At 46.0% G+C, this 12,686-nt stretch overlaps 1 protein-coding gene across 1 annotated transcript in view; it reads right to left on the minus strand.

Annotated features, from left to right (window-relative positions):
* The window catches only part of LOC144486612 (uncharacterized), a 106,666-nt gene that overhangs the window by 33,448 nt on the left and 60,532 nt on the right, over window positions 1-12,686 (minus strand). The window contains exon 8 of the mRNA XM_078204657.1: window positions 7,757-7,919. Coding sequence (XP_078060783.1) covers window positions 7,757-7,919 — 163 coding nt within the window. The remainder of the gene's footprint in view (window positions 1-7,756; window positions 7,920-12,686) is intronic.

Consider the following 12,686-nt stretch of genomic DNA (forward strand, 5'->3'; position numbering starts at 1 on the left):
TCACCTCATCTCTATTTTTCAATTAAATGGGTGACCCCTTATTTTTAATGATGTGGCGATGCCGGCACTGGACTGGGGTAAACACAGTAAGAAGTTTAACAACACCAGGTTAAAGTCCAACAGGTTTATTTGGTAGCAAAAGCCACAAGCTTTTGGAGTCTTAAGCTCCTTCTTCAGGTGAGTGGGAATTCTGTTTACAAACAGGGCATATAAAGACACAAACTCAATTTACAGAATAATGGTTGGAATGCGAATACTTACAGCTAATCAAGTCTTAAAGGTACAAACAATGTGAGTGGAGAGAGCATTAAGACAGGTTAAATAGATGTCTATTGTCTCCAGACAGGACAGCCAGTGGGACTCTGCAAGTCCAGGCAAGCTGTGGGGATTACAGATAGTGTGACATGAACCCAATATCCTGGTTGAGGCCGTCCTCATGTGTGCGGAAGTTGGCTATCAGTTTCTGCTCAGCGACTCTGCGCCATCGTGTGTCGTGAAGGCCGCCTTGGAGAACGCTTACCCGAATATCAGAGGCCGAATGCCCGTGACCGCTGAAGTGCTCCCCAACAGGAAGAGAACAGTCTTGCCTGGTGATTGTCGAGCGGTGTTCATTCATCCACTGTCATCTCACATGAGAACACCATTCACCAGGTACATGGTACGTACTCTTGCAACTTGGCCAACGTTGTCTAGCTGATATGCTGCAGGAAAGGATGTCCCGAGGCATGGTACATTGGGGAAACCATGCAGACGCTGCGACAACGGATGAATGAACACCGCTCGACAATCGCCAGAGTCGCTGAGCAGAAACTGATGGCCAGGTTCCGCACACATGAGGACGGCCTCAACCGGGATATTGGGTTCATGTCACACTATCTGTAATCCCCACAGCTTGCCCAGACTTGCAGGGTCTCACCGGTTGTCCTGTCTGGAGACAATACACATCTCTTTAACCTGTCTTAATGCTCTCTCCACTCACATTGTTTGTACCTTTAAGACTTGATTAGCTGTAAGTATTCGCATTCCAACCATTATTCTGTAAATTGAGTTTGTGTCTTTATATGCCCTGTTTGTAAACAGAATTCCCACTCACCTGAAGAAGGAGCTTAAGGCTCCAAAAGCTTGTGGCTTTTGCTACCAAATAAACCTGTTGGACTTTAACCTGGTGTTGTTAAACCCCTTATTTTTAAACAGGGAGCCCTAGTTCTAGATTCTCCCACAAGGAAACATCCTCTCCATATCTACCCTGCCAAGACACCTCAGGATCTTAAGGGTGGAATTTTATGGGAAAATGCTGTAAAATCGGCTAGCACGAGTTTTCGCGACCGGTGAGATTTTATGACGCCCGGATTTCTGGCGCAGTCAGCAGGACCTGCAGGGGCAGTGCCAGAGGCGGGGCCAATGGGGGGTGAGGTGGGGCATAAAATTGGGCGTGAAAACATGCCTGAACAATGTATCTCGACCTCTCCCATTTTCAGACTAGCTGGCCACTTCGAAGAAATCTCATAAAATTCCATCCTATATGTTTCAATCAAATCGCCTCTTAATCTTTTAAACTACAGCAGATACAAGCCTTGCCTGTCCAAACTCTCCTTATAAGACAATTCACACATTCCGGGTGTTAGTCTGGTGAACATTCTCTGACTGCTTCCAATACACTTATAACTTTCCTTAAATAAGGAGACCAATAGTGTACACAATCCTCCAGATGTGGTTTCACCAGTGCTTTCCTAATTACTTGCTATACTTGTACACTAGTCCTTTGTGATTCATGCACTAGGACACCCAGATCCTTCTGCATCTCAGAGCTCTGTAAACTCTCACCATTTAGATAATAAGTTTCTTTTTTATTCTTCCTTCCAAAATAGGCAATTTCACATTTTCCCACATTATACTCCATTTGCCAGAACTTTGCCCACTCACTTAATCTATCATTGGGTGGAATTTTCCGAAACATAGGCAGAGTGGCACAGTGGGCAGGCGGGTAAAACAACGCGGAAGCCACCAGCCCCAAGGGTGGCTTTCCCCATTGTATTATTCAGCACATAGCCAAAAGAAAATGAGTCCCACAAAGTCGGGCTGGCAGGACAGGTTCAACTTCGGTTTAAAAGGATGACCCGAAACAAAAAATTAAAAGTAGAAATCCCCATCCCTTTGAATGCCCCGTGCCCCACAATGCACCCACCCCCATCCCAGACAGGAACCCACTGCCTGTCCACAGCACAGGCTGGGCAGCAATGCCAGGGGGCAGTACCCGAGCATGATCCTCTCCCCCTAAGCAATGCATTCACCTGAAGTCCTTTGTCAAGTTCTGCTCACGAAGTGCTCGTCCTGAGAGACCTGTCATGATTCATGTTGGTGAATCTAATGGTGAGGGTGGGGGGAGAGATAACTAGGCATAAAGGCCTGATAATGACATTTGAATGTATTCAAAAGGGGATCTGGGTATTAAATATTGGGATTCTTGTTATGTTATTAGTGGGGTGCAAGTACAATTGCTTTGGGAAATCCCACCAGCGTAGATTGCGTTTCGGAACTCTCGCAGGATTTCCCACTCTTGCTGCTGATCCTGCCCCCTAAAAATGGGAGCGGAAAATTCCCTTGTATCTTTCTGCAGCCTCTTTATGGCCTCTACACAACAACCTATTTGTGTCAACAGCAAACTTTGCAAACATTCCTTCAATCCCTTCCTCTAAATCATTTAAATCAATTGTAAACAGTTGATCCCGATGGCACACCATTCATTACATCTTGCCAACCTGAAAAGACCATTTATGCTTATTCTCTGAGTCCTGTTAGCCAATCTTCTTTCCATCCCAATATGTTACCCCTCACACTATTAGCTTTGATTTTCTGCAATAACATTTGATGTGGCACTTTATCAAATGCCTTCTGTCAGATTTTGGACCCAGTGGTGATGATGGGCAATTCCCCCCTCCAACCGCAAGAACCCCAGGCATCAGGAGGGCACAGGATAGGAAAAGGGGCAGGAGGGCAAAGGAGACCAAACCCTCAACACAGGATCAACTTGGTGATGACCAAGAACCAGTGCCGCAGGAGTGCGCGACTCCTCAGGCAGACTCCTCTGTACCTTCATCGCCAAAAACCTCATACCTTGCAGCTGCTTGTTATGCCCTGCTAGTGTTCATCAAAGTGACTGGTTTCAACTGCTTCACTTCAAACTCCGACCAGGGATCAGCTATGGGCTTTACTAGCACCTCCAAAATGTCTGCACAACACTGCATTAGCTCACTGGTCACTGACACACTTCATTGCCAGAAGTGGAAAGTACATTAACTTGACAATGGACGCAAGCCTCACAGGGACTGAGGGCACTGGATTTCACCTTCATCACTGGATTCTTTCAGAGCATTACTGATTGCATCCAAGTGGCCTTAAGACACCCAGCGACTAGCCAGTGAGATCCATCAACAGGAAGGGCGTCAACCCCTTCAATGTCCAACTGGTCTGCACCCATAAGAGTTTCCTCCATGTGTGCACTTGCTTTCCTGGCAGCTGCCATGACTCCTTCATGCTCCACCAGTCCAGGTTGTCTCAGATCTTCAATCCAACCCCCAAAGTGAATGGATGGATCTGAGGGGACAAGGAAGTTCCCTTGAAGAGCTGGCTCATGTGAGCCCAGAGAGCTGCACAAAGGCAATATAACCAATGCCACTTTCTTAGCAGGACAACCATTGAGCAATTCACCAGGCTTCTGAAATTGCAATTCCAGTTCCTGGACCAATCAGGTGATGTCCTACCATACCCTTCTGCATGGGTTTCGGTCATTGAGGTATTCTTCTGCACTATCCATTACATGGCCCTCATCACAGGTCTGGACCTTAATATCTGTCAGGCCTTGGAAGGAGATAGCTCATTGGGGCCTGAGCAGGAGGTAAAGGAGGAGGAAAAAGTGGAGACAGAGGACACTCAACAAGAGACGTACGCCTGCCTCATGAAGATCTGGCCTCCTCCAAGTCAAGGACCTCCCTTCAGCATTAGATTCAGATCTGTACCGATGAAGTGAGGGTTTGCCCTGCCCTGACCCTCAGGCCTCCAACTCACCGTGACATCTTACTCCCCCCTGGTGCAGTAGATGGCTTTGTCACAAACCATTCCCTCAGGATAACCAGCAGCCTCAGTGATGGCTGCCATGAGGTATCTAAATGAATCCCACACTTCATCTGATCCACCTTCATTCGTGCATCTACTAACTCTACATCAACAGGAAACTCACCTCTGTTTCAATTAAAGTCTCACCCCTGCCCCTCCCCCCCCCCCTGACAAATCTGAATTTTAATCAGTTTCTCACCAGAAGCATGTTTCTGATAGAAAAACAGACCCAGCTCCTGTTTGTCATCCATGGATCCAGACCTGAAGCTCTCTCTGCTGTGTCTGGTCAAATTTCTGAATAGATCATCCAGGGACTTGAGACATAAAGGTACCCCAAAAACTAAGGGTTTGCTTTATCCTCTCACTCCCACAACCCATGACGCGGAGACATGGCATGCTAGCACAGTAGTTAGCACTGCTGCCTCACAGTACTGGGGACCAAGGTTCGGTTCCGGCGTTGGGTGACTGTGTGGAGTGTGCACATTCTCCCTGTGTCTGCGTGGGTTTCCTCTGGGTGCCCTGGTTTCCTCCCACAGTCCAAAGATGTGCAGATTAGGTGGATTGGCCATGCTAAATTGTCCCATCGTGTCCACAAGACCATAAAATATAGGAGCAGAATTAGGCCATTCAGCTCATAGAGTCTGCTTCACCATTCAATCATGGTTGATAAGATTCTCATCCCATTCTCCTGCCTTCTCCCCGAAACCCTTGATCCCTTTATTGATCAAGAACCTATCTATCTCTGTCTTAAAGACACTCAATGACCTGGCTTCCACAGCCCTCTGTGACAATGACTTCCACAGATTCACCACACTCTGGCTGAAGAAATTCCTCCTAATCTCAGTTTTAAAGGAGCATCCTTTCACTCTGAGGTTGTGCCCTCGAGTTCTAGTCTCTCCCACTAGTGGAAACATCCTCTACACGTCTACTCTATCTAGGCCTCTCAGTATTCTGTAAGTCTCAATTAGATCCCCCCCATCCTTCTAAACTCCATCGAGTATAGAACCAGACTCCTCAACCGGTCCTCATATGACAAACCCAAGATATTTAGGTTATGGGGATTAGCGGGGTAAATGTGTGGAGTTGCGGAGATAGGGCGGGGTGTTGGCCTGGGTAAGATGCTCTGTCAGAGAGTCGGTTCAGACTCAATGGGACGAATGGCCTCCTTCTGCATTGTGGGGATCCTATGATTCTAAATGGCAAATTTTCATCATCAGCAAAGCAGATCGCAGAGCTCTAACCTGCAAAACCCACCTCCAACCCTGTTCCTTATCCAATTGTAGATTCAACAATACTTGGGGACCCCACCTTTCCTTCATTTCGCATTATTAGTTGCTTCTTGGATCAAAAAGATATCATCTCATAAGAAAAATAAAATTCCAAAAGCAGATGATCAATTTTAGACTTGGATGAAAATGCATTTGAAACAAAAATGTGGCCTTAATATAAAAAAGTGACTCACTCATCAGTGAACATTTCTGTTGAATAGAAAAACACTAATCAGTGCCTAATAGAACCATTTCCACAGCAAATATATTGCAGATTACAAATTTTAAACAATCATAGGTTTTGAATGGATCATTTAATTTTTAATGATTTAAAAAGGGCTGGAAAATGAATTCAATCTCAAGGTAATAAAAATATGATATAGGGTATTTTAATCTTTATTTGTTATTCTTCTACCTTATGGTGTTTGCTACAAGAAGTGACAATCTGTTTCAGTTGAGGTAGGTTAATTCTGTGCTATTATATGTGTTACAGTTCACTGGCTCCCTCTAGAAAATACATTATCCCCCGATGCATGTATGCCCTCCACTGGTCAGCCCCTGCATTCTTTTACCCAAATAAGCTTCTTAATCATAATTTCAGAACAGCCACACGATAAGTAGCACCTTCTATGTTGCTGTGCATTGTGCGAATCGCAGCCGTGCACCACAATCCTCAGGAGCGAGGATACAAGACCACAATAAAACAGGTGGATCTCTTACCAAATATGGGAGAGACGGCAGGCCTGGAGAAAAGATGACAGTTTTAAAACATTGGCATGAGCATACACGTGCCTGTTTGCCACAGCCACAACAAATAATGCAATTCATCTTCCTCCAGCATAGCTTCATCTTTCTAACTATTGGTTAGCTAGATGAATAAAAGGATTAATTTTCCTGTTTCCTGGAAATGAATAGCGACAGATTTGTAGCCTGTTGCTTACACCAGAATAGAAATGGATAGAAGGCAGGTGAAACAAACGCAGGACAGGCTGACAAATCACCATGGGGTGGATTTATGACAGCCCAGAGGTTGTTTTCACTGCACTGGCTGTTGGCTGGCAATGGGTAATGGGGGGGGGAGGGGTTGCCTTCTCGATGGGTTTCCTGTGGCTCACAATGGTTTCATACCTGAAGGATGACCCATCAGAATCAAAGCAGCCCTGCCCCTGATTTTTTCACATTACAGGAGAAGGCAAATTTCACCTCATGTGTCAGAAGGATGATAAGAATAAGAATAAGAAGAATCTCCCACTCTATGCACTGCAGAGGTCACGAGCGTATATATCTTTATAATTCAGGGGGCTGGGCCAATTCCCAATGGAGAGGCTGAAATCAGCATGCTGAGCGGGCCCCACTGAGCATGCCCCAATCTGTTAGTGCCGAGATCTGCGCATGCACAATGGCCCCGCACTGCCAGCCTCCCAATTGCTGGCCAGCTCAATCGCTGGCCAGCCCTACAACCCCCACAATGCCAGCCCTCTGCCCGCACACGGCATGATTACTGGCCCCCTGACCATTCCCCAGCCCAGCCCTGACCCCCCCCCCGCCTTCCTGGCCCACCCCAATCTCCAGTGTCCAACCCCTCCAGCACCCCCTCCAAAATTCCCGACCCCCCCCACCCTCCTCAGTCCGTCCCGATCACTGGCTTCTCTCCTTCCCCCACTGATCCTGTCTGCAGACTGGCAGTGGGACTCCCCACTCCCAACAATTGCCCCACCAGGCCCTACCCTATCAGGCCCCACCTCTCCTAGGCCCTGCCCCATATGTCCCATCCCCTTGACACTGCCCCAAAGTGACCCCATGGGCATTGGCACTTTGCCCCTTAGGCAATGCCAGCGAACACAGGCTAGCACTGCCAGGGTGTCAATGCCCAGGTGGCAGCCCCCCTCACTGACCAATCCTCTGAAGGGGGCCCCCCAATTGCCCCCCCATCACTCCCCATTAGTGGGAAGCAATTGTAATCCCCACTGGAGTGAACCACTCTGGCGGGGGGTGGGCGAATGCTAGCAGGCCCAGAAACCTCAGTCCCGGGTCCACTAACTGTATTTAAAATACATTAAAATAAGTATTGAAATCATTCCCACGTCTCCCCGCTGATTTTCGGTGCAAAGCTGACCCCCACTGGAAATCTAGCACTGAAAGACTCAATTGGGGCGGGAACGCATGGGCGATTCCTGCGTATTGCCCTCTGTGAGATTCTCTCTGTCCACTGTGCTAAAAAAAAAAAGTAGCACAGCGGAATGGGAGAATCGCCCTCAATAACTCTAACCTTAATTGCATCTGGGTTGTGTCCTGCATGGACTTGCTTTAGTCATTGCGTGAAGAAGTTCTGAAAACAGTAAACAAAAGGTCTTGTTTTGCAACATTAAACTTACTGAAGTTGTGGGCAACTTTGTGATTCAGAAGTATCTGCTGATGGATAGGAAAGTCATTGACCGAATGTGTTTGGATATCTTGGCTGGAGAACTGCTCAACAAGTCTTGGATAATGTAATTGTATCTTTGCCGTATTGCTTTGTCCCCAGATAGATTTCGGAATCTGAAAAAAGAAAATGGATCGTCTCAACACTAACAGTAATTTCATCACATCGGATCATTTGCTTGCGCTCATCCTAAAGCACATTCTTCAAGAAAATTGCTTTGTATATGTATTTGCGATATAAAATTACATTGGATATGTTACAAGAAATATTAACTATTCAGGATGCATCCTGCACACAGCAGAGTTCTATCAGGCTGTCGTGTTGGTAGTTTTTGAATCTGAAACCATCCATCAATATGGGCTTTCTTCAAACACTCCTTGTCTTGTGCCCATAATATCTTCATCAAATCTCTCCTAGCTCCCACCTAACACTGACCTTCCATACTGCTCCACCTGCTCTACCTGCTCTAAAACAGCAGAAAATACATCACTTTTCTCCCTCTCTTTAACTCATCCAGACTCAAAACATTGACTCTGTGGCCGGAATTTCACCGCAAGCTCACCCCGGAATTGGGGTGGATGGAATTCTCCGTTGGCCTCGGGCAGGATTTTACGAGTCTCCCTCGAGCGAGGTCGTAAACCCTGGCTCGTTTTTCTCTCTCCACAGAAGCTATCCTACCTGTTGAGTTTTTCTAGCATTTTCGGTTTCATTTCAGATTCCCAGCATCTGCAGTATTTTGCATTTATTATTGTGAACTCCAAGATACTGTTGAGACTCACTGCTTTGGAAAAGGCAGCCCTTCATTAATTCTCATCAGTTGTAAAAAGGAAAATTCTCACAATCTCAATGAGACAGTTCATGTGCCCACTGTTCTATTTTTCATCAGCTCTGTTGAAATGAATAAACTAATGCCCATACCTTGAGATCTACTTTGCCACATGTAGAGTTTAAACTGCTAATATTAATTAAAGAAAAGGTCATACTTTGCTGAATAAATCAAAATGAAATTATTAATAGTCCCAGAATAGAGTGAGGTGAATCTGACATGCAGACAGAAAACAGCACCTCTGGCAAGTTACCAGCACATTCAGACACATGGAGCAATGGATAGGATGCCTGGATAATAAAATTAGCAATATTAGTGAACTCAGACTTGTATCACACAAGGCAGAATTTTACACTCCCCTGCTGGACATTGATAGCTGAGAATCTGTAAATGCCATGGGCACCTTTCCAGATGCCTGCAACCCCTCCTACCCTTGTGCCAACTGAGTCCATTATGCAGTCAATTAATGGCCATTTAAAGGTCACTTTGCCATCTCTGCTGCTATTTCATGGGCAGTGGGCTGAGGTTGACATTAGGTCAGAATCCCGCAGGTAACAATACTCGGTTATTAGACAGGTGAGGCAGGGGATATTGAGTGTGGACTGCTCCCTCTACAGGTAACCCCCTTTTGATTGGAGGCCCTCCTCAAACTCCACCTCCCCCTCCCTTCACTTCCCCCACCCCTCTTGCCTTTGTTGTCAGGCGCCTGGCAACTTGCCCCCAGCAATACCCCCCTTCCCAGTTACCTGGCAGCCAGCCCCAGTGACGAGCGTTGTTGGGGACTGAATGCAGTCCCCGCAGTGGTCATCATCCCTGGTGGAGCCACGGAGACCATAGAGTTACCAGCCATCCAATTAGCTGGCAGCCCTGGAAAGTGGGATGTTAAATCGTTCTGGGCCACAGGACTGGGTGGGGGCAAAAGATACGTCCAGCATACCCACTCACTGGATGTAAAACCTGCCCGTGGAATTATTGGATTCAATGATGAGCAGGCTCTACATTGAATCATCTAATAAACTGTTGCCATTTCTGACTTCATGTGTATGCTAGTTATCTGGGAATTTAATTATATTGAAAATTTGTTGCCAAATTGAAAATTTGTTGATAGGCTTTTTTTATTCATTGTTGGGATGTGGACACCAATGGCTAAGGCCGGTGTTCTTGAGAAAGGGGTGGTGGCTTGCCTTCTTGAACTACTGCACCCCATCAAATGAATGTATACCAGTGGGGCTGTTAGGTAGGGAGTTCCAGGATATCCAACCAGCAACAGTTAAGGAAAGTTTATATATTTCCAGTTCAGGATGGTGTGTGACTTAGGTGGAGAAGTTGCAGGTTGTGGTGTGCGTGCTGACCTTACCGTTCTAGGTGGTAGAGGTTGTGGGTTTTGGAGGGGTTGTCAAATTTCTTATAGATGTTATAGGTGCATTAAAGTGTTACAGTGCACCACAGTGTGCCACTGGTGGAGGGAATCAATATTTAAAGTCCTGGATGGTGTCAGATTGCAGCCCACACTTATCCAGGCATTGATGCTATTCCATCACATTCCTGATTCACAGTTTGCAGCTAGTGGGTAGCCTTAGAGAAATCAAGAGCTGAGTCACTCATCACACAATACCGATTCTTACAGCCAGAGTATTTATGCGGCTAGTCCAGTTAAGTCAACGGTGATCCCTCAAGGATGTTGGTCATTGCCTGGAACCATATGTGCTGTGAATATTACCTGTCCCACATCAGCCCAAGCCTGAATGTTGCCCAGGTTATGCTACATGTGGGCATGTACTGCTTCAATATCTTAAGAGTTGTGAACGGAACTGAACACTGTGCAACCATCAACCAATATCCTCACATCTGACCTCGTGCAGAGGGAGGGCTGTTGATAAAGACGTTGAGGCCTTGGATGCAACTCGTGCAGTGATGTTTTGAGGCTGAAATGATTGGCTTCCAACAACCATAAACATCACCTTTTGAGTTGAATATGATTCCAATGACTGTCAAATATATGCAACTACCGATAAACAGAAGTTTGCTGGCCTACATTTGTTGACCATACCAAGTGACAAAATAAAGCTGAAACAAATATGACATCTTCTTTTAATAAGAAAGCCTTTTCAAACCTTTTCATAACTGACACGAGAATCAGGACAAATTCCTCGCAGTTTGATGTCTTTTCCATTGGCTACCATCCCTTCCACTCTCCTACCCCTGCAGTGACAACTTAGTAAGGACATTTCAATTGTTGATTCTTTTTTGGCCACTTTGGAGGAAGGATCAGTAAAATGACTGATAGGCCAGTGATAAATCTGGCAGACTTTAATCTGGGATACGCTGAAATAAATCGGGCTGATATTCACAGACAGGGTGCAACAAACTCAAAGCTGTGATCTTGTGGTATCATCCCCTCATGGTTTCATTTCGTGGAGTAAGGTCATAGAATCATACAGCGCAGAAAAGGCCCTTTGGCCCATCGAGTCCACACCGACACATTAGAAACACCTGAACTCCCACCTAATCCCATCTGCCAGCACTAGGCCCTTAGCCTTGTACCACGTGCTCATCCAGTTAATTTTTAAAGGATGTGCGGCAACCCGCCTCTATCACCCTCCCAGGCAGCTCATTCCAGACTGTCACCACCTTCTGGGTAAAAAAAAGTTTTCCTCACATCCCCTCTCAACCCCCTGCCCCTCAACTTGAGCCTATGTCCCCTCGTGGCTGACCTTTCGACTAAGGGAACAGCTGCTCCTTATCCATTCTATCCATGTCTCTCATAATCTTATACACCTCGATCAGTTGCCCCCTCCAGTTTACTCTGCTCCAACAAAAACAAACCAAGCCTATGCAACCTCTCTTCGTAACTTAAATGTTCCATCCCAGGCAGCATCCTGGTGAATCTCCTCTGCACTCCCTCCAGCGCAATCAAATCCTTCAGATAATGTGGTGACCAGAACTGCACACAGTACTCTAGCTGTGGCCTCACCAAAATTCTATACAACTCCAACATGACGTCCCTGCTTTTCAAAGCCATGTCTCGACCAATAAAGGCAAGTGGCCCCTATGCCTTTTTCATCATCCTGCTAACATGCCCTTCCGTTTTCAGAGATCTGTGGACAAACATGCCAAGGTCCCTTTGTTCTACAGAACTTCCTAGTCCTACCATTCATTGAATACTTGTCAAATTACTCCTTCCAAAATGTATCTCCCCACACTTTTCAGGGTTAAATTCCATCTGCCACTTATCTGCCCATTTGACCATTCCATCTATATCTTCTTGTAGCCCAAGACAGTCCACCACACTGTTAACCACCCGTGCAATCTTTGTGTCATCTGCAAACTTGCTAATTCCCACCCCCCACATAGTAATCAATGTCATTTATATAAATAACAAATAATAGTGGACCGAACACAGATCCTTGCGGTACGCCACTGGACACTGCTTTCCAATCACGAAAGCAGCCTTCTGTCATCACCCTCTGTCTTCTACATCTGAGCCAAGTTTGAATCCATGTTATTAAATTACCCTGTATTCCATGTGAATTTACCTTCTTTACAAGTTTCAGACGTGGGACTTTGTTAAAGGCTTTGTTGAAATCCGTATAAACTACATTGACTGCACTACCCTTGTCAACACACTTGGTCACCTCCTCAAAAAATTCAATCAAATTTGTTAGGCGTGACCTCACTCTGACAAAGCCATGTTGTCTATCCCAGATCAAGCTTTGCCTCTCCAAGTGGAGATAGATGCTATCCTTCAGAAGTTTCTCTAATAGTTTCCCTACCACTGACATGAGACTCACTGGTCTGTATTTCCCTGGTTTATCTCTACAACCCTTCTGAAATAGCGGAACCACATTAACTGTTCTCCAGTGGTCTGACACCTTCCCCGTGGCCAGAGAGGAATTGAAAATCTAGGTCAGAGCCCCTGCAATTTCCTCTGTTGCCTCCCACAGCAGCCTAGGCACAATTCATCTGGACCTGGAGATTTATCCACTTTTAAGGCTGCCAACACCTTCAATACCTTGTCCTTCCCTATGTCAATTTGCTCAAGAGCCTCACAGTCTCT

The sequence above is a fragment of the Mustelus asterias genome, unplaced genomic scaffold (genome assembly GCF_964213995.1).
Source record: "Mustelus asterias unplaced genomic scaffold, sMusAst1.hap1.1 HAP1_SCAFFOLD_415, whole genome shotgun sequence".
Taxonomy (NCBI): Eukaryota; Metazoa; Chordata; class Chondrichthyes; order Carcharhiniformes; family Triakidae; genus Mustelus; species Mustelus asterias.